Genomic DNA, 27,966 nt, shown 5'->3' with positions numbered 1-27,966 from the left:
GTTAGGCCACAAACCAAAGTATTCATGACAAATTAGTATGCTCCCGGCTCTATCTATGCACATTCAATGGGAACTACCTACAAAGGCCCAAACTACAAAGCACCAACCCAACTACATGTCACTCTCTTTGCCATGCTTTGACATCTGTGTTTCAAATGAAAATGTAAGCAAACATCTCAAAACCAAATGAAGAGGCAATTTGTTTGGTTTAGATTTCCACTATTATCAAGATTTGATGGAGGCTGAATCAGGCACCGCAGGACCTTAAAGAAAAGCTGCTGTATTAATTTGCTTATTCTTATAATTAGTTAAGATCAAAATTACTTACATACTCCATATAACAATTATTCATCCATAATTGGCATTTATAAACAGTCAATAAATGGATTATCATTTATTATAATTATTATTATTATTACTCCTACTTTGCATGTTACTGCAGGACTTCAGTGAAGAGCATTTGTGAAGAAGTTTAAGAGGCTAATGGAAAATTACACAAAAACATATCCCCTCATGTTTACTTTAATTTAGCCAAAGGATTTACCAACATTTTCCTCTACCATCTTTGGCAGTGCAGAAGCTGGAATCTGATGTGTGCTAAGTCATTTTCCATGGAATAAATCAAGGAAATAGCCTCTTTTGAGCTCCACATATTAGCATCTCTATATTACTGCTTGTTGTAATCCACGGGAAGAAAACCTGCTGTTTAGGGAGGCTGGAGACTTGATGGAAGAAACTGGGTTTAAGGAGACATCTAGTAACCAGGGTTGAAAAAACTGTTCAGAAAATCTGGAACATCTGAGAATGAAACCATAACTTCTTTTTTTGAGCAGAAACCTTCAAAAATAGGAGGGGGGAAGTAGATACAACTATTTTTCTAGGAGTTAAATTTCAGTTCCCAGTTACAATTTCAAGCTTAAAAACATGTATATATTAAATTCTAAAGTCTAAAAGTATCATGAAACCCAGTTGATGACTCTATTCTAATTTGAGAGGTAACTCTGAGATATCATGGAGGTACACTAACTTCATCTATCTTTACAGGCAGAACAGCAGATCTCCACTTGTAAGCAGAAATAATTGGACAGCACGAGACCTTTCTTTGTTAATACAGTGCTGGAGAGCATTTCAAACAGGATAATAATTGTACTTTTAGTTCTGTGACAAAGTCTGTAATTGCAGCTGCTACCTAACAATTTTTTCATCTTTCACTTCTTCACGGGATTCTATATGTGAAGGCATACATTTACAGAAGGAAAAAATACACATATCAAATACCAGGCTGCAAATACTGCTCTCTCAATTCCAACCTGCTGGTTAAGCAAGGAGATATTTTCTCCTTGCATGTACCTCTGCAGAATACAGACTAGATATCTAATTCTTTCTTGTGTTCCTCTTCATCCAGAAGCATGCGACGATGTAGTTGACGGTACAGTAACTCTTTAAAAAAACAAAACATAACTGCTCCAAAAGTATTGCAAAACACCACAGTGCTCTTGACAGGCCAACCGTGCAGCCCTAACCCTTATCCCATATCTGACTGCTCTGATCTTATGCCAACAGACACACATTGAAGGCTCGCTCTGCTGTTAAACTGGGACTGAAACTGTTCTTAGACAGTTTTCTTGCTCTCCACCTCTGCTTTGCTGCGCTTGGAACAAGTGCCCTGGAAAATCACATGGTTCTGGAGAGACATCTAAAAAACTTCTGCCAGAGGTGTACAGTGACATCTCGGAATGAGCAAGAGCCCTGCTCATTTGAGACAGCACAGCCCCGGCTGAAGAACAAACATGAGCACTCCCTCTATCCATCAGTCGTGCCCTACATCCATGGACAGACAACTTCTGTAGAGACCACAGTCCATGACCTTCGTTGTAAGGAAGAAAGGCCACCAGAGACTGCAGCTCCTAGTGCTGCTGACCTGGAGTTAAGAGCATGCAAAGTCTGTTTTGTAAAATTTTGTCAGCCTTCCTGCTGTGCTCCTCTTCCTCAGTCAATCCTTCACATCGCTCAGTGCCATCTGACAGCCAGACATCACCCCTGTCATCCCCAATTAGAAAAAAATGACCTCTTGAGCAGTTTAGATTTACTTTGCAGCCACAAAGCCGCTTCAGATTTATTTTGTTTTCAATCCACTTTTATTTACAAGAGGTTGTCATGGCAGCTCCTGTTATATTCGCTGAAGGATACGGCCCCAGGGATATCAAAGCTTTTTCCGGAGGACAGCAGAGCTGTGACACAGCAGAGCCACAGCTCGGTGCTCCTGCTACCAGCCAGGCTCCCCCCCGGGGAATGCAATCTCCCACAACACCTACCCAACAGGCAGTTTTCCAGGACTTTTCTTACTGATAGCACAGGGGGTTAACAAAGCTGAAAAAGCAACTAAATTGACTTCTTTGTTTTTACCAGGCTTGTCTGGTAAACCCTGCTTTAGTTTTTGCCAGGAGAATTCTGCCTGCAAGCACACTTACCTTCTCTACCACTTCTTTCCCTATTTCCTCTGGGGGGAAAACAGATATCTGGAAGGTCACAGATTCTTCACACTAATTTCTCCTCCAAAGGCGAGACTAACTCTAAGGTGATTCTCGTCTGGGTTACATCTAGAGGGTGATCCTTCCTAATGCCAGCTCTTTCTCCTTTGACAGCCCTTATATCAGAATAGTTGGGATTATGTGAAAAGGAGGAAGAATAAAATTTTTGTTCTTTGAAATTTTGGGAAAACAAAGAACCTTTTCTCAGAACTGTTTTGGAGAATAGGAAAGAAAACCACATTTCAGGATACAGAAAGCAAATATATTGGCTGGCATAACATTGCCGAATAGCAAAGGGAGCAAGATCTGGTTAGCCAAGCCGTTTTTCACCTTTTCCAGCCAGTTTCACTGTTCCTCTCCTTACTGGGGAGGATTCCTGCCAAAAAGACTTGCCCAGACACGCTGGTCTGGATGCTGCTGTAGTTGGAGACCTTGGTGTCCGAAGAGGGCTTCCAGCAATTCTGCTGTGGAGGCTGCAGGCTTAAATAACAGACCACTAAAGCCTTGAGTCCAGTAAACAACACAGAGTAAAAAGGATTCTTTTTTTATTTTTGTTTTGTTTCAAGGCTACTTTGGCAGCCAGGCTGATAAAGCTTCTCTGCAATGGCTGAAGCCAAGGAGCCAACAAGGCACTCTTGGGGCATGCTGTGATTAACAGGTCAGAAATCGATTTCCAAGATATTTTGGGTGAAGTAGGACCTTTTTATGGCCCTACTCAACAGTGGTCCAAAATTTCAGGGCTGGGTATCAAAAGAATATTTCACAAACAGCTCCCTGCTCCCATCCTTTGCAACTGTCCCTTCACATGCAAGACATGGCCATGAACAACGCAGTTGTATGAAGTCCTGTGCCCATGGTGATGGGATCATGACCCATGAACGTGGTCACAGAATCACAGAATGTTAGGGATTGGAAGAGACCTTCTGAGATCATGTAGACCAACCCCCCTGCCAAAGCAGGGTCACCTAGAACAGATTGGATAGGAACGCATGCAGGTGGATTTTGAATATCTCCAGAGAAGGAGACTCCACAGCCTCTCTTGGCAGCCTGTTCCAGTGCTCTGGCACTCTCAGAATAAAGAGTCTCATCTTTCCTCATCTTCAGACAGAATTTCCTGTGTTCCAGTTTGTGCCTGTTGCTTCTTGTCCTGCTCCACTGAAAAGAGTTTGGCCCCACCCTCTTGACAGCCACCCTTTATATATTGATAAGCATTGATGAGATTCCCTCTGTCTTCTCTTCTCCAGGCTAAAGAGACCCAGGTGTCTCAGCCTTTCATCATCAGAGAGGTGCTCCGGTCCCCTGTTCATCTTCATAGCTTCTGCTGGACTCCCCCCAGTAGTTTCCTGTCTTTCTTGAAGTAGGGAGCCCAGAACTGGACACAGTGCTCCAGATGTGGCCAACTCTTTGGCAGTGTTTCCAAGGTGACTCAGGTCACAGCGACCCCATGGCCCGTCTCTGCTGAGAGGCTGGGTTCCTCAGCTATAGCCAACTTCAGAGACCTAGCGTAGGTAGCATCACGCAGTCCTGACTACTGATGGTGTCACCTATGAGACAGTATTTTTCTGCTTCACTAAGTTCTATATATGTGCTAGGATTGCACCAAATTTAAGGATGTGAAATGCCTGCCAGACATTACAGTTTCTTTTTACAACATAACTCAAGCAGGAGGTGACACTCCTAAGACAGCTTTTCAATATGGGGAGACAGCTCCTTTAATAAAATAAACAAAGAAAACAAGACACAGAGAAATTAAGCTGAGCACTGACAACAGCCCTGAGCTCACAAAAAATTGCTACAAGCTGCACTCCTCAGCATCACACCTTAACAGGGCTCTCAGGGTCTCCTTCTCTAACATTACCGAGCGTTGAGCACTTCAACTATCCTACCAAGGACAAAGAAAGTCAAGATTTTTATTAACATTAGCTGTGCACGGCTTCTTTCAGCTCAGTCTGCACACCAGCGTTTTTTTTTTTAGATCAACCTTGGATTTGTACCTATTACAAGCCTATGTAAAACTCTGACTAGCAAATACGCTACACATGCTAACAGCCTGCAAGGGGAATCCGAAGTTTGAACTCTGCGGAATAGAGGGCATAGCTTGGTAGCTCAGACTGAATAGAAATATTATTTTTTTTTTGGAGAACAATCCTATCTAGAAGCCTTTGAGGACTGATATCAAATCACTCAATTATTGCACAAGGAAAGATTCAAAGCTGACATATACAGGATTTTTGGTCCTTTTGTTTTTGTTGCTTTGATATACTAGTCATAGTATAGTATAATAAGGCTTGCTACATTGCTTTATTCCTTTAGGAGTCGGCTGCTTGTTGCTTTGCTTTTCTCCCTCCCCCATGCCATCCAGACTGCAGCATGTGTTTTGGAGGCAGATATATAAGTCGTACTGTGAGACTGAGGATGCTGGTGACTAAGTCTCGGCATGACTCAATGGGAGTGGGCAGTAACAGATGTACAAAGCTGGTTAGATTTGTGCAAGCCAGCTTTCTACTTCACAAGGCTATTCCAATTTATTTGCTTGCTATTACTTTTAAGGCTATTCCTATTAAAAAAGAACAATTGAGTGGGTCTGGAGAGTATGAGATGGTAGAAATTAGAGACAGAGACTTTATTTTTTCTGCAGCATGAAGATGCCAGAGGCAGCATGGTCCAGGAGTCACCCGGGTGACCATGCAGGACCAGCTGTGTGCACTTCGATGTCAAGGTGGATACAGCATCAGATTTGAAATAACAGGGTAAATCAACTAAACGATGTGCCTGGAAGAAACGGGAAATATTCAGTCCCATGAGGCATAATATAAAAAGTTAGGGAGTTATGGCTGGCTGAAATCTAACCCAGATCTCAGTATGTAAAAATCACCATCCATCTGGTGATTATTCAATGTCCTTTATCCAAAAAAATCACATGTAAAAACTTTGCATAAGAAAATCACCCTACATGTAATTTAAAGGCATTTCTTTCAGCTGCAACAACTAACAAGCAAAGTACTAAAGAGCTTCTGAAGCCACTTCTTTGTTCTCATTCATGTGTCACCTGGCTTGGATTGCCACCACTTGGTCAGATAGAGCTGCTAAAACTGAGAATTTCAAGGGCAGGGGGATAAAGAGAGCCATGAAACCAATAAGTCCGTGATATTTCCCTGGAAACAGCTATCTTACAAGCTGTTCTTCCCAAGTTATCCTGATCATGGGATACTCTCAGCCTGCAGCACACCCTTCTTCATTTCTAAACCTCCTGACTGATCCTGATAGGCATTAATCTCCAGCAGTGTACAGCAAAGTCACCTTTTTTCTTCTGAGGCTGTAGACAAGGTTCATCAACAAAAACTGCCAAAAGACTGTGGATTGTTTTTTTGTTTTGTTCTCAATCTCAGACTTAAATCATTAGAACACATTCCTATGCTATTCATGGAAAAAAATGACATTTTCTTTCAAGTCTCATGCTCTTCTGCCAGAAACCGTATCTTCTTGGTGATTCAGCCTTTGCAGATGAGCTGAGCACAGACAGCCTGGGGTGGGATGCAGTCGGTTCTGCCTGAAGCCCCATAATGTTGATAATGTCCAGAGAGCACAGGGTTGTACGGAAATGCTGTGATGAAGGGTACTGCTCTCCACCTCCCCAGTAAATCCCAGACCATCATTAAGGGCTCTGACAAAGCCTGAATACGATCGCCATGCGCACAACAGCCTGGTTTGTCAGCTCCTTCACGCCACGAACCGCACAGCGCAGTGACTGGCAGCATGTTTATCCCAACGGCAGATGGACAACCTAGCAAACGTGTAAATAACAAAATGTCATTGGGAAAAAAAAGAGAGACAGTGAGAGAACAACAGAGAAAGCAAGTCAGAGAGGAAAACAAAATTCTCAGTATTCCCTGTGACACCACAATCCACACACAAACTCATCTTTAAGTGCTATTCCTGGGTGCTCAGCCGAAGACAACCTCTCTCCAACCAGACAGTTCCTTCAAGAAGCGTCCAAAATTAAGAGACACAAGGTGAAAGCAGAAGATAACATACCTCAAACCTGGAAAATGTGGTCAGATGAGTGATGAGGGATTTAAGAAACAACCAAGAGACATGACTATAGGGAAGGACTACAGGAGGCTCAAAAAGTTACCCTTCAGAAGGCACGTACCCAGTGCCAACAGAATTGCTTTCCAGTAATTATATGGTTGTCTTACATAAACGAGACACAGAATCCCAATGTATTTACAGAGAAAATTTGCTATAAAGCATAACTTCAGCCACAGTGAAATAGCAGAACCGCAGGAAACAAAAGATGATTTTGCCATAATGTAATGAAAACCCTAGAGACGCTGCAGCATGGGGGCAATCTGAAGGGGATTCAAAGCAAGGATCATCATGAGGCTTTCTAAATCATCTCTACACTTCAGCTACTTTAAAAGTCACTGTTTTGCATTTTTTATGTTTTTCCCCACTTTCTACAGGCCAAATGTCTTCAAAAACCATTTCCTCAAGGAAAAATAAAACAAAACAAAATCAGAACTGAAAACCTCCAGCTGATGTCCTCGTCTGAGAAGGACTTGCAGGGTTCTCTCTTGCATATATATCACTAAAAAAGGTGACATTGACACCAGGCAGAAAACCTCTGCCTTAAATACTTGAACTGCAACTATTTTTTTCCAGTTCACTGCATTTAGGAAGACAGCTGCCTGTTGCTACTTCTTTACATTCTTGTCAGTTAATAACCGTGAATAATCTTAACAATTAGAAGAAAGCTTATAACTGGAAAGCCAGGCAAGTGAGGGACTTGCTCTGGTCAACTCAACTCTGGTCTCTCAACTAAAAAAGAAAGAAAAAAAAAAAAAGAAGCAGCAAAGAGGAAATTAGGCAAGGAAAGGAAGAATAGGATGGCTCTGTGCTTGGTGTGCTGAAGACCTGAATGGGAGGTCAAAGGAGACAACACATGGAGCCCAGACAAGGGAATTTTGATATTTCCCTGCCGCATTTTCCTACGTCACTCTGCAGGTGCAGAGAACATTTTCATGTCTACAAAATGTAGTCACTTTGCTATAGCTTTTCTTACAGTTTTAGCACCACATGTAAAAAGAGACCAATATATACAACATGCTTTATTTCATTGGCTGAACTACTTTTTTTTCTTTTCCCAAAAGACTGAATGTCTTTATTCTTCACTTTCTGAACTCCTTATTTAAAGGTGTATTTTGCTGAAGCTGGCAGCATAAAAAACCCTCAAGGACAGAAGAAAGCTCAATTTTTCAGAGATAATCTACAAAACACTATCACATTCATAGCACAGTACTCTGCCCTAAATCCACTTGTATGTCCTTCAGGTCCCACCCTTGGCTTTGAGCTGAGATTTGGTACCATTATAATTTTTTCCAGTTAGCGGTGCCATGCAATACTAATAAATTACATATTACATCTTTCACCCTGTGGGAATCCAAACTGCTTTACAAACTGCATATCCAGTCCAGAATAGATTCACGGATGGACTTAAGTGATGAGACTTGCATTGCCTCCTCTGGCTTTCTGGTTTCCCTCTGGGAAGGCATCAAGGCATCTGTCACCTAACTTCAGCCATCAAAACCACTTTTTGTCCAGCCTAGAGAGCTGGGAAAAGCCAGCATCTCCAAAGGCACTGCGCTCCTGTCCCCCTGGTACAGGAGAGGCTATACAACTTGCTTAAACTTTGCATGATCCAAGATAGGATGAATGAACCCTGCCTCTTGCCTCTTTCCTCTCACTCTTTACTGCCTCTAAAGGGAGTAAAATCACTTTTTTTCCCTTTTTCCCCCTCTATTTAGAAGGCAAGCTGTCCAGACAAGGGATTGCACCTTACTACGGGCACGTCTCCACGGCAATGGCAAGTGTGGTTTACACCAGCTTGCTTTCACCCAGCTCCGCACAGCACTGATAAAAGTGTAGCCATGACAACACGCGGGGTAGCGTAGGCTGCAAAATCCCCGCGGGAGGCTGAGTAAATACTCCGGCAATTTAGCTCACTTCGAGCTCCTCGCTCCCGCCGTTGTACGGCTGTCAGGACTCAGCCGGGCTAATTTAAGCCCAGCTTCAATCACGTCTTTACTTGCAGTCTAGACACCCTATAAGCATCCATACAAAGGGTAGCACAATGAGGTCCTAATCTCTGTTGGCATTTCGAAGTGTTACTAAAATGTACATTTTCTTTACACGGCTTTGGCTGCTGTGTAGAAAACACGGTTAACTCTTTGACGGGGTGAGTGCCCATGGGATTGAAAACGAAGGAGCCACTGTGTCCAATTGAAACAACTAGAATTTAAATATTAAGAAAACAGGCCAGCTATACAACCTCTGAGAAAAGCATGTTGTTAATAGCATTGGCATGATCTTAGAGAAAAGTCCAAGGGATAGTAAATCCGGCACTTCCAGGCCTCCTCACACCAAGCCCTGACCACTCGTCAGTGCTCTCTCAAGGGATGTGTTTCAAAAAGCATCACAGCTCTGCGTTGGAAAAAGGTGTTAGAAGACACCAATGACCATCTCTGGAAGAAAGATGGATAAAATATTTACCCATCTGGAAAATCTTATGAACAATGAGACAAATGGAAGAACACAACAAAGGGATTACTCACTCCCACTTGAAATAGCCATCACTGAAAATAAGTTTTCTCAGTGAGTCCAGTTTGGAAATAATCCTCATATGGGAAGGGAGGGACAGAAATAACACACACTGAGTTTTTTTCTAATTACTGTACATGCAACGCTAAAATTTTAAGGCAGATATTTCCCCAAATAAACTCTAGGCTTCTTTCAAGGGCTATGGCTTTCGTTGGTATCTACTATTTTTTTCCCAGTAATTGTTCTTCATTTAGATCCAGTGTCAGGAAAAAAAGGTGACAAATGACCCATATTCACTTCTGGCTCCTTCAGTAAGAATCTCCCAATTTTAATGACCTTATTGTTCATGTGCCCGTGTCAGCATCATGATTACAATGGACCTATCTGAATATACTGCAGAGAAAAGACAAGCAAACACAGATTCAGGTAAATCCAACTGAAAACTTAAACTTGACATCTACATACACACGTTGCCAAAGGTGATTTCTGCTCTATAACAATGGTTCTGAAACCCAGCAGACACTGATGAGCCGAAACAGGCAAACCCCCATTTGATTTGGCTGGCACTTGGTGCATCAAAATGTGTCGAGAAGGATTTGAGCCTGCTCAGAGAGTGTGGGAAACATTTCCAAATTAGCAGGACACCCTGGACACGGTGACAGATGGGCAGAGTACAAGCCTGGCGCAGGAGAGGCCATTTTATTACTGGCTGTTGCTCCAAGCCGTGTGGCAGACAGTCCAAACCCATTTGTCACAAAAAAATAAAGCTCACACTGGAATCACCAAACCAAGGCTCAGGGAGAGCCTCTTCCTGTGGTTCTCCCCAGTACGGACACCCGCCCTGCCAAGGAGTGTGTGTCACCTAAAACCTCCCACAAAAGAAACAAGCACCCAAGCAGGAAACAAAACTAAGCAAAAGACAACCAAACCAATTCTTTTTTTCTCAAGGTGAATTAAATCCACAAGCAGAAAATTATGATTCAGAATAACATTTTTTAAGTATTGCTTTACTTTCTCTTTTTGTTTTCATAGAAAAATACTGATTTTTCCTCACTATGAAAAATTAAGTTCATGCAAGTAATATGGCCCTAAAAAAATATTGGTTATTTTTGTCTCATCATGAATGTTAATTTCCACCTATATGTATTAAATAGCCGTACAACTATTAGTATGCATTTAATTCAAAGTGTTATTCACACTTTTTTTGAACTCTGTTAGGAATGGATATTGGACATACAATTGCAATCAGGGACTAAAAGTCATTAAATATCTACTAGAAAAGTGTCTTTTACATCAGAGCAAGAGGATAAGTTTATCAAAACATGTATCAGTTCTAAAAGCAAAAGCATTAGCACCTACAGTGAGAAAAAGAAACAGACTGTCACTGGTGATTATGTCCTCCCAGATGTAGACGTGCTAGAGCTCATCTCACAGGGCACAATTATTTTTACATACATATAAAATGTGCTCTCATACAGGACAATATGTGCTAAATGTATATAATCATATACTGTGTGTATACAGACTTGATAAAAAGCTCTTGCAGTTTTTTTAACTGCCATTTCTTCTAAATTTAAGATGATTACATATTTCTTGGCACAGAATCAGCTCATCACTGGATCTAGTTGAGTGGCCAAACATGCTGAAATGACACAGGGATTTTCCTCTTCTGATGGAAAATCAGTGGCTGTTTGCTGCCTGAAGCAAACTCTGGCTACAGGTGATTACCACCAACTCTGTGGTTTGCCTTTAAAGATACAATATTGTTTTTCATTCCCCTAATTTCTTCTTCGTGACTGTAAAACATCCTAGCACAGATTGAAAGGATGGGCTTGGGGGGGGTTGTTTTTTGGTGTCTATTTCAAACTGTGGCATTTTTCAAAATGGTTATATTTTTATTCCACTCCCAGTAATAAAAATGTACTAAATTGAAGCGCAACAGAGTCCTCTTTTGCTGGGTTTCCTGCAGCCCTCCTTTGGATTGAGGGTTGGCCCCATGTCAGCAGGGTCTGTTTCATCCTCCAGCCCAACGTTCCCTCCTCCGACGGTTGATCCTGACCCCTAGTCTCCCAATTTCAGCAACTTCAGGTTTCTCTCACCTCCCAGGGCTGCTCAAGTCAGTGCAGCCTCTGCTTTCCAGCCTCTCTGAGACTCCCGACTCCTCAGCCCTTACGGGAGATATAACTGAGGGTGAAATCTCTTCCCCAAAGGCAGACACCCCAATCTCTCCTGTGGCCTGTAACAGCAGCTAAAACACGCTGAACAACAAGCAAAACACACGAGATGCTGGCAAAACACCCTGTATCTTATACTAGCAGAAATTTCAGTCGCTATTCACCGAACTCCTCCCATCACCCCACTAAAGGAGCACCTTTAAACCCTTCAGGCTTCAGGTCTGATCCCAGGAAAGAGTCAGCCTCATCGTTATCATTATCTCACAGGACCGTTAATTGCAGCACAAACTGCATGTGCTCAGCATTAAGTCTGGTAGCAGAAAGGTAAAAACGAAAGAAGAATGCATGAAGCCTGAAATACGCCTCTTTATCCTGACAAATCTCATCAAATATCAAATTAAAACCAATAAGCAAAAGAGGAGTTACGAAAAACCTGTGGTTAGGGGGTGGCAATGACTAGCCACGGCAATTAGTTGCCCAGCAGTTCGGGCTGCTCTGAGATGAGCAGTATGAGAAACCAGGCATTGCAGGATGCAGAGACCAGATGGTTTTAGGCTGAAATTAAATAAACACCCCCCAAAAGATAATCTCTCTTTCCAAAACAGTAAGGAAAAGTTATGCAAGGGCAAAAAAAACCCTCCAAGCTACATTCTTTAACTAGATAAAGAACATTTTGTTCAGCCTTGGAGTATCTATTGTAATTAAATGCTCTAAAAACAGGACAACAGCCCTGTGCCAGCCATGCATACAAAAGAGACAAAACACGATGAAAAAAATAGAACCAAAATACCCAAGAACCATGCAATTCTTACACAGCCTGAAGAATGCCTGCCTCTCGGCAGAGTCCTGCAGTGCACTCGGGCGTCCACCTAAATGAATGCAAAACCTATTCCCCCTGCTAAGATAAATACATTAAAAATATATATTTAAAAAAAAAAAGAAAAAGAATGAAATCCAACGAAACCCACAGACAATCAAGCCCCGTTCTGACTTACAGCTCTGAAAAATCCTGCAGTCTGGCTGGAAACGTCCATTGAAGAACTGCATTCACAGCCTTTCCCTAAAGGCAAGCGCATTTAAACATCTCGGGCTCTGCTACTGAAGCCGATGCTGCAACAGATGGGGACCGGGGCTGGGTGTGTTCCTCCTTCCCATCGCGGCGCTGCGAGAGGATGGCAGGAGCGGTAGGTAACGCAGGAGAAGGCAGGCGATGGGTTTCTCCCTCGCCGCAGGCTCCCTGCCAAAAATGCTTTAGGCATGGCAAGATTCGATTACACGACTGCAGCAACCTGCCGCACACACTCTGACGGGGACCGGCGACACGCGCGGACGGTACAGGCAGGGAATTAAGCGCCGTCTTGGGTGCATTAGCTAAACGTTGCGGGTACACCGGGGAAGTTGGGGAGTTCAAATAACTGCAGACGTTTTTAATGTGATCAGATGGAAAAAAAGATCCTGTTTTCAACAGCAGAAGTTTCAGATCACTGAGGCTGCGTCTGCATCAGCATCAAATACTTGGAGGAAGGCAACACAGAGCAGCAGATGCATTTTCAACTGCTGGAGTATCTGCTGCACCACAACAGCCCTATTACCCGCTTAACCACAAGTCCACTTTCTTTCCATACAAAAGTCACATTATTTCTCTGGGTTTAAGTTTTCCAATCTGCAGCATGAAGAGAAAGACTTAATTGACTTTGTAATTTGTAAAGACCTCACTGGGAAAACACAGTGTCCGAGCGCAAAGTATAACATCTCCATTAAAAATAAAGATAATAACAGAGATTTTGAAAGGGTATCATGTGAACATTGCAGAGCAATGCAAACTCTCCCAGTAGGAGCTGAGGAATGGTGAGGACGAGTTTTCCTCTTCATCAAGAATTTGATGAATATTTGAAAAATCCCTTTTTATAATCACAGTCAGCTTTGATTATTCCACCAAACAATCTCACAGTGTCCTTTACTGGCAAGAAATAACTCACCAGACCATGGGGCCATATCCTTGGCCAAGATGCTCTCGAAGGCTGCCACAGATGAGGTCACCTCTGGTAGAACAAAGCTAACATGAAGGCAGAAAGATCACCTCCGCAGCTTCCACTATTTTAAACAAAAGGCATCAAAATACTCATGCAACGAACTGACACCTCTCTGGAGAAACAGGTGGCCAGATCCCGAGCCATGAATCATTGCCAGCCCTTTCTTGGCCATTTCGAAATAACATTCGTCATGATGTATTGAAATACTCTTTAACATGGAGGGTTTGCTTTAATTAATGGCTACTGGTCCGTAAATCATTACAGTGAGATGGGCTTGGCTTATGCATCACTCTCAGTCTATTTATCCTATTCATTGCAGGACCCTGCACCCTTTGCAACTCGGTGCAACCAACACTGCCCTTAAATCTGTCTAAATGAAATGATAAATATCACTGAAGTCAGGCAGCACATTTTCTTCAGCAGCAACAAGGGTGAGGTTCAGGTGATGCCCCTTGTGTGCCAAGCAGAGAGCATGTCCCTGGAAATGGCCACTGTCCTCCCTTCCCTCGATGTGCTCAGTGCATCTGACAAAACCAGTCCCTTCGGAGCAAAAAAGCTGAAAATGGTACCTACTGTTCACTCACAAATGGCAGCTATTATTACTTGAACCATTTTAAGACAAGCTCAGCGGCAGCCCTTTTTAACACAGAAATGAACAAATATTTAGCGCTTAGAAGGTTATTCCCCAGATAAAGGAATATTTTATGCATGCAGAATATACAAATAGTTTAGGAAAATAAACAAGCTTCCTCTTAAATTCTGTTTCAGGGGTACCAGAGAAACCAGTCAACCAGCTGGAGCAAGCAAAACATATTTGTGTGTCTCCTACTTGAGCTGCAGGAGAAAGGAAGGCACCTCTGGCTGACCTAGAGAGGGCAAAAGGTAAGACTGGACCCATCTTGGAATAAAAGAGGTTCTCCTACAAGTCAGACTAAAATGCAAGGTTCAGCTCAAATGCTTTCCTGTATAGCTAACTGAAAAGGATTATTCTGATTAGAGATCAGATCAAATAAAAGGGGTATTAACAGCCAGGAAAATGTCCCATATCCCTAAATCATCCCTTTCAAATTACTCACAGGGCTCAGTTTGATGTAGCCAATTTCAAGAATCACCCAGACATATTAAGGTGTTTTTTTAAAATTAATCTTCAAAACCGGTTCTTGTCTCAAAGTCTGATTTGGCACAAATTCTACCTGGAAAACATGCCTTTTCCTCCCCCACCTTTGGATAAGGAGTACGAAGCAGGAGAAACAGATTGCACAACTACATCTCAGATAAGCAGAACAGTTAATGGTTTAGATACCGTTTCATAAATATTTGCTGAACTAGTTTTTGGATTCTGTCCAGTTTCTGACATCCATGAAAAACATCGTTGAATAATTTGCCATTTTCTTTCACCCTTCTGGGTGAATAGCCCAAGCTATTCTCAAATCTACAGGCCTGAGGTGTCCAAATCACATTGATGTAAATATTTATGTATTCTATATTAATTAATTAAAACCTCTCTTATGACTGACATATTCTCAGACCAAATACCTGTGCTCAGATGCGGCTGGCTAGGCAGCTAGTGAAGATCTGAGATAAAAACAAACTGATTTGTGAACAAATACCTTGTTTCAAATTGGGATTTCAAGTGCATGTGCTCTATCGGAGATGCAGAGGCTCTGGACTGAAATGCAGCAGCCTTGGTGACAAAAAGCAGCAGTGAGTTAGTGCACAACACCTTGCACAAGATGGTGCGACGTGAATTCACCCAAATAAAGTTATTAAATTATATTTTCAGCTGTACCTTATTCTGTACTTTATTGACAAGTTCTAGGAGTCTGTATGAAAAAGGATCCAAAATTCTAGCAGTTTCCATATGTATTAAGGACATTTTATACGCCTCCAGAAAATGCTTTCTATAAGCAGCTTTCCGTGCAAATAGCTTTTTCGCATTTCTTACCTTTTTTTTTTCCAATTCTTAAGTATTTGCATTTCAAACTCAGCAGTCATTATTCATTTTATAAATACACATCTTTTAAAAAGATTTCATTTTGGAGCACTTCTAGATTACTCACATATTTGAACTGACCATATGATTTTCACACTTTACCAGTTGGTAACACTGAGGGAGAAAAATCACCAAAACCCACTTGTGCCTTTGACAGTGAATCAAACACTCACTTATGGTCCAAAGACCAAAGTATGAGGAAAACAGAATCATAACTATCACATTTTCACCAGCGTACAGCTACAAAATTACTTGCCCAACTGAAACAGAGTCAGTGTTGTACCAGCTGTACCTTGTTTTTCCATTTGAAGAGTTTAAAGATTCTGGTTTGCAAAAAATCAGAGCCAGACCCTCAATCAGCTTCAGATTTGCTTGCACAAAATTCCTGCACCATTCCCTCGAGCTGTTCCAAAACACCAATTCTATTTCATCTTTTTGGTCCAAGTACAAGCCTAAAGTATCATAAATTTCAAATTGGCAGTACAGCAACCTTCCACAATTTCCCAGGGGAGACTGAAAATGCCTGGCTATTGGTTAGTGTTATTTATATTCTATAATTTTCCACAAAGATCTGGTGGTTGTGTAAGTACTACATAAAATTAGATGAGTTCACGGGGTCTGTTTCCATTATGATTTCTTTGTTCTTACTAAGCAAGCAGCGGCATGAAATCAATGGAGCTACTCTCTGTGAAGATACCACTTCGAAGCACAGCGGCATTTAGCGATTACTGGAGCACACGGTGAGGCAGAGCTCTGTGTGACAGGGCAGAGCTTTTGTTCAGTGGGTAATTAAAAAAGATTTTTCATATTTTGATGAGGAACACAGTCATAATATTCACAGTTGCCCTACCCCCAGTCCTACTGAGCACAGGGAGCAGCATCCAAAAGCGATGCACAATACAGACATGCACCACAGCAACCTGCAGCCAAGAAGACAACGCACTTGGGGGATGCTCGGGTGAGAGAAGTGACTCCTTGAAAGGCAGGAAAAGTGACAGCAGTAATTGGAAGACCAGCAGAGCCCAAGGGAAAGATGAAACGGGGAGAGAAAATTCCTGAACTGCACCATAAACTGCACCAGCTCTTAGTAGGACACCCAAAGGAGTCTCTCAAGAGTTGATGTTTGGCAAAGGACAGCTGTTATCTGTAAGGATTGGAAAAGGGAGTACAAGGAAAAAAAGCATTAAGCCCCAAGAATAAGAGTTAGGGATGAACCGTGGAGTCTATTCCCCTAAATCAGGCAGAATTGGAAATTGGAGTAGCGGAGACAGAAGAAACTGGAAAGAGAGAGGAGCGGAAAGAAATATTCCATGAAAAAAATAATCTACAGTTGATTCCTTCATTCATCTCAAACAGTCACAGCTTTTTCTTTGTAATTTTTCAGCATGATCTCCCAAGAAATTAACTGAGTAGCTAGGATTTCTGACTCACTGTTGACATCCCAGAACGAGAGCATCCATGTGAGAAACACCAAACCCCAGTGTGTAGGTGCCCATGTCTCCTGGAGCAGGGAGCACCCCGCAAGCATCTTCAAGGAAGATGGATCCCACTGCACCAGAGGTGCCTCAGCCAGCCGGATACCAAAAGCAGGATAGCTGTATGATGGAATTAATAGATCTAGTTCTTCAGCAGGACTAACACAGAGTGGTTTTTTTTTCTCTAAAATTTACATACATTCCCAAATGCAAGTGATATTGAAACGATTAGGTGGTCATACAATGACCATCTCCACATATTGGAGGCTTCACAATAGTAGCCTTGTGCCTTCCTCTGCACTAGCCCTTCCCAATGCCTTTCCTACCTTGTCTCCATGTCCAGAGCCACACAGATGGAGGGATGCAGTATCATGGTGGGGAGGAGGAAGTTGGAGACAATCCTGGAGAGGTCTGGGGTCAGCAGAGGTCTCTGAGCAACAGGGGAGAATTATGAGGGTTGGGCTAGTACATGGTGTTCAATAACTCATGGAGCAAAGGACTGATGCTTTGGGCTGTAATCCTCTATGAAGTCCCTCAGAGATGTCCTGATCTCAGGGGACAAATAAATCAGAGAGCAAAATTAATGTTGGCTCTTTCAGCCTTGCCCAAGGCACTCGGAGGGGCTGCGACATTGGTGTCAGTGATGCTCTGGGAGGTTTCACATCAGAATTGCGCAAAAGTCAAGGGTAGCGATCTCAGTATGACCTGAATTACACCCTTTAGGCCAGTACAGAGAGCCCAGCACTTTCCTTCTCTAAGAAAGGCACTGAATTTCAAAAGTCCTGAAAGACAGGAGACGGGTCTTACCCTGCTTCTAGTGTACCCCTTAAGGGCTTGGCTGAGAAACATCCTATGCGGGACAGAAATAGCTCCACAAGAAAACAGAAGGAGGATGATACTAGAACATCCAGAAATGGGAGAAAATCCCATCGGAGTAGGAACCGGTGGGTTAAGAGTAAGAGCTCCAACCACAGGCTTCAGCACAAAATCCTTGTACATCTGTGTGCATACCCAAGACTCTTTATTGGGATCTATGAAACCTTGTACTCTGCAATATGATTTTTCAGCTTCACTGGTCTCAGAGTGGGACCTCTAAGCACTAGCACTTCCATGAGGACTCAGCAATGGCAGCATGGATGAATGGAGATGCCTCAGCTCTGCTGCCATCTCCTTGATCCCTCTGCCTTCAGTCTGCTTTGTGCTGCCTCCCTCGGCAACGTGCACTGCTCTTAGGGGCTGTGGCAGCAACGGGGATGGGGGAGGCAGTGCCAAAAAAGCTGGGGAAATGGGGTGGAATAACGAGGCAGCAAGGAGAAAAAAGTGATGGTAAATAGCTCCACATAAAACCAGCCACACCTGAATTGTCCATAATGTTTTAAACCTGGCTTAGAGTTTCTGGCTGAGTACGTATAGTCCTACAGCACATCGGCAGCTCTCTGGAGAGCACTAATTATTTACCCAAAAGAAAACATCCCACTACAATAACATCACAGCACAGCTATCCAGGAATTAAGATGCTCTTTCACGCTGCACAGCAAACTTTATTTTCTTTGAACCTCATGACTATTTGTCACCCATCTTAGGACTCAGTCATGCTGGACGTTGAGTTATTTCATCTCAGTTGTCCCCGTGACTCCAGGGCACAGGTAAATTACCCACGTACTCACACTGCTGCACAGCTTGGCTGGGGACAGCATGTTCCTCATGTTGGGTTTTCTAAGGCACTATGTGCACGTAGCAACTTTGCTGCATCCAGGTTTAAAGTATGCAATAAATAGTAACCATTAACCCTGAATTAAAGCAAGAGCCCACCTAGAAAAGGATAAAGTGGCTGCCTACATACAGTAATGAGCAGTTAAAATGTCATCAAAGGCTTAGAAGCTGAAGTACAAAGATCTCTGCTGGTATCATCCAGCTGCTGAAAAAAAAAGGAGGTAACAGCACCCCACAGCATTTAAAGTAGGTCAGCATTGCCAGAAAATAAATACTTTAAAATAAATACATTGCGATGCAGAAACCTGACACAGACTCACAAATTCACCACAAAGAATGCAGTAAATGTATTTGTCAGGTTAATGAAGTAAACCATTTTATCTACTCATTTTCATTTACAGAGGTGTGCTGCAGTTTGGGGCTGAATGTCCGAGCAACACGGACATTTGTAGACTGTCATGAATGCTTTAGGAATAGCTACATCCACAATATTACACCAGTTCACATCAGAAAGAGAACTCAGACTTTTAGACTGCAACTACCGATGTTCACAGGGTTTTTTGGAATACAGACGGACCATTTACCTGAAAGCCAGGCTGTTTCACCTGCAGCCACAACCCCTGCAGGTTGCCCAGCTCTCGGGGAAGGGGCTGGGGCTTGGGGACCTCTCATCAGAGCCACGTTCCCTGCCCAAAGGGATGCAAGAGGCTTGGAGGCAAAGCCCCACTGTTTTACTGTGGCATCCGCTAGCACAGTGGAAGCCACATGGTAATGAGCTCTGAGATAGACACCATTTATGATAAAAGTTCAGTGTTTATTTAACAGGCAGAAGCTTGCAAATAGAAATTCTGGGTATAGGACGCATCCTGTGAGAGTGCAGTTATTTTAAGATTAAATGTTTGATTTCTACCACAGGGACTTATTTACAAAAAATAAAACAACCAAAAAACCCCAAATAAGAGCAGACACAGAGTTTAGGTTTTACTTCCTAATTTTACTATGTCAATAATAATTTAAAATAATCTACCCACACCGGAAAGAAAAGTGTGCTCTCTAAGTCTCCGACCACAGGCAACAGCACTTTAAATACATCCTAGAAACAAAATTTGCCTAAAGAAAAGTGAATGCAATTTGATTTTAAATAACAAATAATCAACAAAATTTTGGAAAATCAAATACAAGTACAAATGATCATTGCAGAAGAAAAGCTTAGTCCATTTCTTTAGTATTTTGGTTTTGCTTTGGGTTTTTGTTTGTTTGGGGTTTTTTTAAAGGTAAGACAGCACTGCACACAAAGCAGTCACTAAGGCATACGTGAAAAGGGTTATTTCACGTAAAAGGTTCATGAAATAATTTAAAAGGGGAAGCCTTTTAAAGGCTGTAATCTTTACTCCCTACAAAGAAAAGGGTGTAAACTGTCACTGAATTCATCTTATTCATACCCTGATCCTGATCAATAGGAGTAATAATGCGTGTGAATATATATACACATCTGAAAATACACACGTCTATAAAGAGATACAGATACATATACAAAAGTTAGTGTTGCATGTGAATATTTTTAAGTTTTCCCACCTCCTGTGGTCCATACTCCCTGTTGGATCTATATTTTAAGTGATGAAAGATGGCTTTGTGGTTAAGGCTGGCAGGGTGTCCATGTTTCATTCCCTGCCAGCACTTGGATAAACTCCGGCAAGTCCCAAAGGCTGGAGCCATCAAAAGGTTGATGGTTCTCTTTTCTCAATCAACTCTTGGCTAGGTTTGTTTAGGAAGAGTTCAATTTTATTCTTCTTTTTAACATACTTTGAGCCTTTTTATAGAAATGGAAGAAAATGGAATTATTTTTTTAAAAACTTTGTACATTTGACACAATATTGGCCTAAACCTACAAATAAAATAGCAGCAACAGCTACAACCCACAGATGAAGCAACACTTGTTTGATTCCTCACAGTGAGTCCTCTTCCACAGAGGAAATGCTGCAAAAATACTGAAGGCTGCAATCAGAATACTAAATTATGTCATATCAATTAAAAAGATCAAGCAATTTGATCCAACGTTCCCCAAGTCATAGAATAGCCCAAGTTGGAAGGGACCTCAAAAGATGAGGAAAGATCATGGGAAGGGGAGCCTAGATGAGATTATCTAGCACCAATTGCATTTTAAAAACCTGCTGGCAAGACCATTTCCATACCTCAAAATGTCACTTTGTTTTATCACGTCTGTTTTAATCCCTATGTTACAGTGCTGTGTTGGATAACATAGGTCTAAGAGCTTGCCGAGCTCACAGAAATCACCCTGTGAGTGCCCAACCACTTCCCTCCAGCTGTCAGCACCGGATTAGCTTCTGATCAGGAACAAGTCCTGTACGCAGCAGGATCCTCCGTTTTGAAGGTTGGAGACTGAAATCTTATTTCTTGGGCAATATTCAGTAATTTAAAGCACATTCTTACATTTTTGATAAAATGTCTTTTCCTTCCTTTTCTAGCACTTTTGAGTCTATACAGATTTTCCAACCACAGCAGGCAGCTGGTGGTGGATGCGGGTCCCGGTCCCAATCTCTAAGTTGCCTCTCTGCCTGACCATGGGAAAAAGAGTGCCACAGCCTGGTAGGTCTTATTTGCTTCCACTGATTTATCAGCAAGAATCACTTTTCCACACCAGGCTGTGCAGCCACTTTTGCAAAAGGCAGGAGTATCAATTTAGAACCACAACTACTCTTTATTTGTATTTATCATAAAAAAGGAAAAATCACTGAGGGTTCTTCTCACAACTTTTCTGTATGTGGGATCTTTTTCCTCACCTCTCATTTCTCCCCTCTCGGTTGCTCTTTGCTCCCTCTTTAGGCTATATGCTATTCAGACATACCTCCTTTTCATAGAATGTTATACAGTAACAAGTATTGTTTAGTGTGATTATGATATAAAGATATGCCAATAATATGGCATTAAATAGGCGGCATCAAAAAACCTAAGGAAGCATTTGGCCAGGACACCAGGAGTAAGTGTGACAAACAGCACTGCTGGATCTCAATCAACAAAACAGCTGGTGGTTGAGGGCTACACAAACCACTCCAGAAAGTCTTTCAACCTTGCCCTGGCTGTTGGATACCTCTGCAGTGCTCCTGCCAAAGATAATTCTCCCCTACAGCTCATTAACATATTCTGAAGAGAGAATTTTATTTACTTAAGAATATATTAATTACTATATGTATGTATTATTAGCAGCAATTTTTTCAAGAATGCACAAGGTGTCAGATATTTTAGAAGAAAAAAAAAAAAAAAGGAGGAATCACAGCTACAAAATACATCTGGATTGCCCTTGCCTAGCACTTGAAGGGAAAACGTTATGAGTGTGGCGTAACATACCAGTTATAACGTCCTGCAACAGAATAAACATTTCCATCCACGTACAGCTTGAGATATTTGTTTCTCCAGGACCACTGCCTCTCTTCTTGACTGCAAAGCAGCTTTTGAAAACAAATTTCCCCATCCCTCAGCCTTCCACTCCAATGCTCCTGAAATACCCATGTTTAACAAGTTGCAGGAGGTCCTTGGGGACCTCCTGCTGAAACCCTGACAGCACACAGGCATGTGTAATAAACTGTCTGCCACCTCAGCTAAAGCTTTCTTACGCAAGATTTTTCTCTACAGAATTCATTCCTTGGTGTTAGAGCCTGATTACCTCTCTTAGGACCCTCAGTACAGATTTCCACTGAAATTTTATCAGCAGACGCTATTTCTGGGAAAGGAATAAGAGAAGTATCTCTAACTTGAAGTTTGCAGCATAATCTTTCATTGCTTTTGGAAGCTAGACTGTGAAGTCAGGTTTTTGTGTAAAGCAGTGATAACATCTCAAGCATCAGTAGATCCAGAGCTATTTTGGTTTATTTTCTCTAGGGTGGGAGGAAGGGAAGCAGAAAGAACCAGCGAGAAGACAATTAAACCCCTATAACTGCCTGGAAAACACCATTTCAAATGATAGGTTTCAAGGTCATGGAAGGAAGTGACCACTGACTGGGACTATATTTAAATGTAATTTGAAGCTTAATACTGTGCTTATTTTTAGGCAAGAATAATAACTATTCCCTTTTCTTCTGTACAAACTTGTTCTTAACAGGCATCCTGTCCAAAGAGTGATCCAGGACAACTTCTAACATTGACAGGAGCGCAGTATGGTGCTGTCTACAGGAATATCAAGGTCTGTTATATTTTCCTACCACCACAGAGATATTAGCAGTGCACTTCCAAGGTGGAATTTCCTTCCCCAGGGCCAAGACCAACATCTAATCCAGTCATGATGATTAAGGTATCACGTCAGACTTTAGCCTACATCCCAGCTGAAAGCCAGCCCAGCCAGTATCCCCAAAATCTCCAAGCCTTTACTTATCTGTTTGTGATAACATTAGTTGTGGTCTTCAAAGCCATGGCTTGCCCAGACAAGTGACTCAGAGCCATCCAGGGAAAACTGAACACCAACAACATCCACTAATTTATTACATGGCCAACCTTCTTCCTGGATCCATTTCCCACTTCAATTTTATAAAAATAAATAGGTTCATCTAACTTAGTCCTAGAGTTTGAGGTTCTTGTACTATAAGGACGAACACTACGTTCTTGCATGGACTGAATATTGGATCACTGGGAGAAGAAGAGGTGATTTACACACTCAAGGTTAAAACAAATGGAGGGGTTTGGGACAGGAGGGATTTCCTCTTCTTCCTTCCTTCCTGTCCCAATGTGAAAGTGCTTTGTTCGGTTGGTTTTCATCTTTTTCTATGTGGTCCCTTTTCCAGGGCCACCTGGGAAATTTATCTAACAAATTCTTCCTGCCAGGAAAGTAAATTTCAAAGTAAAAAGCTGGTAACAGTCTTGATTACTCCATCCCCTTTCCTGTAGCACATCATGGTGGTGGCTTTTAGTTTTCATGACAGGACTAAGCCTTGCTATTGGAAGCTGTGAATGTGCTGTGGACTGTTGTGTGTCTCTGTGTACAGGATGTAACAAATGTTCTGTAGATCCTTCTAGCATGAAGCCTTCGGAGATGTCCATAGCAATGCTGACAAATGAGCATGACTCGGAAAGAACTGAAGTAATTTACACTGAACAAAAAGCAAGCACAGCACTTTGGGGATGTAATTTCAAGTTTCCATCTCTCACACACACATACACACCCATAACAATACACTCACTGGCCAAAAGTGCCATTGCACACAGATCTTTTTAAGAAACTCCATTTGTTGTTCTAAGCAACCACCAGATCAGCTTGTTCCTCCAGATGTAACCGCAAACATTCAGCTGCTTAAACTAAGCTCTCAGGCCAAATTAATCTCTCTTTTTCATCGAGGAAATGAGGTAACAGGACAATACAGAGCAGTCCATAGTGATCATACCCCACTACTAAAATTCTTCAGTTTATAAAGATTACTAAGAGGCAGTTCCTGTGTCAGCTACTCAGAAAGCTGCACAGCAAGTCAGCGGCTCTAATATTTTACAAAACTAGTTGTAAAGTCATAACTTTGATATATGGCTCCAGCTACAGCCACATCCTCAAAAGAGGGTTTGCATCTGAATCTACTATTTGGCAATTCCCATTTTAACAACCTGGTTTAAGTTGCCTTTAAGCCTTGCCAAACTGTAATGAGAAAGGGCAGAATTTTTCCAAAGCTGCATCTGCCCCAAACAGGAACTGGCTGGGAAAACTCCAGCCAAAATATTTAAGCCATTTCTAAAAAACATTGCAGAAAATACATAATTTCTTTATAAGAAACAATTTTCTGGTGAATTTTAGAGGGAGTTTTCTAGCTCCTTGGCTTGAGTCAAGGAGTTTTGATTTGGCAGGGCAGACTACATCAGGCAAACATTTCTGTTCTTACAAAAAGGCATCTAAATTCAGCTACTTTATACAGGGACTTTGATGCTTACACTGGACAAGCAAAGGCAGCAGTGGGACTGAAAAACTGACAGCCTCAAAAGACCAAAGAGGAGAAGGAGTATGGAGAGAATTTGTCCAGACTAGCCAGTAAGCAGCTATGGTGTCTGGAACTATCTAAAAGGAGCAAGGGATTGAGAGGCAGAGGACAGAACCTAACACTTACTGGGCAAGGGGACTGAAGTTGAGTTCAGATGCCCACAGAATGGAAACTGTGATTAAGAAGCAATCATGAGGTAGAGACAGGGCAGAGTAGGGGACAGGCCGAAGGAAGAGGATGGGAATGAGACAGCTTTGTTGGGAATGGGCAGAAGAATTGGTTCACTATTGCCCGCCTCCAAAAAATTAAACAGAATCAATTCCTCCTGGGGAAAGTAAAGATACAGGATTGGATCATCTGACATTCTGGGCAGGAGTCAACTAAGATTGAAACACCTAAAATCAAGTGTCTCGCCACAAGAGTCTACATATGACCTAGTGTTTAAACTCACAGGATAGTAAATGGATATGAAGGGTGGCATTCAGTTGCCTAAACAGAAATCCCTATTGCCATCTGAGACAACAGAGAACACATCTGAGACAGGGCTGACATCTGCCACAGCATCTACACATGACCTGTGCTCTATAGGAGAACACTTCACCAATTTGCCCAGCATCCTTTCACAGGAAATATGTTATTCTTCTTTGTGATTGACATAATATCCTCTCAATTGAGTACCTTAACTCAATTCCAATGGCGTAGTACAGGCTTATACATGGGCATCTTAATGCATTTGTAGAAAAGAATTTAAGTTGGACAAGTTACTTGTATCCAAACATTTCCTAGCTTTTGAGGTGCTGACCTTGTAACCTTACCAATATTCTTTCAACACTTCTTGCGTATATGGATATAAAGTCCTTATATACAAATTTGGACCGGTATAGTCAGAAGCATCTAACGAAATCAATACAAATCCTCTTTGATTTGTAATAGTCAATAAAACAGCACCATGCACACATAATGCACAGCATGTTCCCTACCGATAGGTACCTTTGCCAACTAAAGCAATCCCAGAGCAGCTTTTCCCAACCACCAAAGACAAATATGGTCAAACAAGTGGCTTCTGATAGCCAATAGCAAGGCAAGGTTGCCACTGAGAACAAGGCCAGGCTAGCATGAGTTCTCTGCCTCCTCTTTCTCTGTGCTTGAGAAATTCAAACTCACTGAAAACTCTTTATGTAACTTGTGAAGACCAAAGAGGAAGCTCAAAGCACCATGAAAAGGTTAGTGCAGAGAACAACTGGAAACACAGACATGTTTTGCACTATGTTAACCACGAACAATTTTTGTTTGAAATCTCAAACACAAGATCAAGTAATTCGGGCCTCAAACCTGATGCGGATATTTGGCAATCGCCAATCTGTGTGCAAAAGAATAAAGAAAACTCTGCTCTTTGTACTGCTGCTATAGCTGTTTACTTTCTGGCACGAGTTCGCAGTTCCTGAGATCTTATAATACATTCTGTAACCACAGAACTGCAAAGGTTTGAGAACTTTACTAGACCTTGGGCCAACAGTTCAACAAATAACTACAAAAGAAGAGTTCAGATCTTCAAAGAGAAAGAGGAAGGAAATCAACTGTCAGCTAGCTTTTAAAAAAAGAAAAAAGATGTAGATGATTTATCGCTTACCAGTTTACTTTGGCAAAAAAAAAGTAAGAGCCTATGAGACCATTAGTGAAGGGGAACAGAAGCTTAAATTTTCCCCCTGCAAGGGGACACTGTATCTCTTTCAGCAGGGATGGGCCTATGTAGACCTTCATAGAGCCACCAAAGGGCAGTCTGTCCCAATCCCTCTCCTGTTGGGTGACCAACATATAGGCAGCCCCATCATACTAAGCAGCACATATCTGTGTGCTTCTTCACATCAGCAGACATATCATGCTCACACATTGAGCACCAAAACATTCTGGTGACCTGACACAGCCACATCTAGGCTGAAGAAGCCCTTAAGAAAAGCAGCGGGTGAAATGTTCTGTATCCAACTGCTAACTCTGGCCTTAACCGTGGAAAATACTTGAGATGTTTAATGCCGGTGATCTACCCAAAGCTAGAAAAAATCACGCATTTCAGAAAAGGAGAAGCTAAAAATCTTCAATGGGAAAGAACTGTAGCTCACACAACTGTAGCTCACATACTCATTGGAAAACTGCAAGAGAAAAATATCTTAACATTTGTTTTACTCTGCATATCCCAACCTGGGGATACAGAACTCAGCCAGGACTTACCTCTAAACTGCTCTTCGCATCTCTTGTGATAAGGGGAGTGCCAGAAACAGAAATTGAGGTCAAAAAGATCTTTTCTCTATGCTTCCCTTGCTGATCCCAGACAAAGAGGAGGAAGATGAAGCCTGACTGGAAAGCATAGGAGTGAAAAAGAGGCACCGAGATACCGTAAGACTCAAAGAGTAAGGGCAAGAGAAGGGGACAGACAAGCAAACAGCAAAACAGTGTAGAGAGACAGAAGACGGCAGTGGACCACGACTACAGGCAAGAGAACAGGAGAATACAGAGATATAGAAAAACGGCTCTGCAGTTAGGAGAATTCCCACAGAAATGGACAGAAAGCAGAGAAAATATGAGAACAAGATGCAGGGAGAATAAAAGGAGAAGAGTCAGGAACTATCAGGTCTGTCGTATCACAAACAACAGAGTCATAAGTTTCTGTGGTATGTATCATACGTACAGAAAGGTTAAACCAAAGCCATCTCAGCAACCTCAGCTTTTTAGATGCAATTTTGTAACTAACTGTACAAAATTTCAATAAGAAGTTCATAGCTCCACACCAGATCCTCTAAGAAGGAATACACAGATGCTCTTGGAAAAAAATCCACAATATCCCTAGGATAATGCCGGTGTGTCATCTCCAAACTGTCCTAACATTTAATATATTTCAGCCAATTTTGACATTCTGTTGCTATTTCTTCTGATGAAAAGTTTCTGATTTGTTGCTTTCACTGAAGGAACAAGATGAGCTGGAAAAACAGACAACAGCTGTTTTTCATATTTCAGTTGCCTTATAAACCTCTAAATCTCTCATGGTTCTTACAAACCTTTAAAAGGTATTTTACAGAACTTTTTTTTTTTTTTAACATTTCTTGATTATTTAAGAAATTGTATTGTCACTTTGGAAACATGCCTTCTCTTCTAGGTTAATCCATTATCATGCACATGTTTTCTTCCCACAGTGGAAAAGTAGTTGTCTCCAAGAAGCTTCATACAGGATTTTTTTTTTTGTTTAGATATGAAAGGAAGTTATTACATCAGTGATGCCACCCTTGCCTTAACCAATAGTGGGTATATAAACTGGCTTCATCTGGTTATGGTGCACTGCAGTTTACTAAACCATGTAATCTTCGGGAGTATTTAATTTTATTTAGCTAATCTATTGATACACTGCTATCAATTCAGCTTGCTAATTTTGACAATAACACATTTGCCTGTATTTCTCATTATCACTTCTTTTGCTCCCTCTTATTTC

At 41.8% G+C, this 27,966-nt stretch overlaps 1 protein-coding gene across 1 annotated transcript in view; it reads right to left on the bottom strand.

Annotated features, from left to right (window-relative positions):
* Nucleotides 1-12,381, bottom strand: part of PRKAG2 (protein kinase AMP-activated non-catalytic subunit gamma 2) — a 171,743-nt gene extending 159,362 nt beyond the window's left edge. The window contains exons 1-2 of the mRNA XM_074157321.1: nt 12,301-12,381; nt 12,118-12,174 (exon numbers count right to left, since the gene is read on the bottom strand). Of these exons, the coding sequence (XP_074013422.1) occupies nt 12,118-12,174; nt 12,301-12,381 (138 nt within the window). The remainder of the gene's footprint in view (nt 1-12,117; nt 12,175-12,300) is intronic.
* Nucleotides 12,382-27,966: the final 15,585 nt, after the last annotated feature.

This window comes from Numenius arquata, chromosome 12 (assembly GCF_964106895.1).
Source record: "Numenius arquata chromosome 12, bNumArq3.hap1.1, whole genome shotgun sequence".
NCBI classification, from domain to species: domain Eukaryota; kingdom Metazoa; phylum Chordata; class Aves; order Charadriiformes; family Scolopacidae; genus Numenius; species Numenius arquata.
The sequence above is the reverse complement of the archived record's forward strand: the minus strand, read 5'-3'. Positions and strand labels throughout refer to the sequence as shown.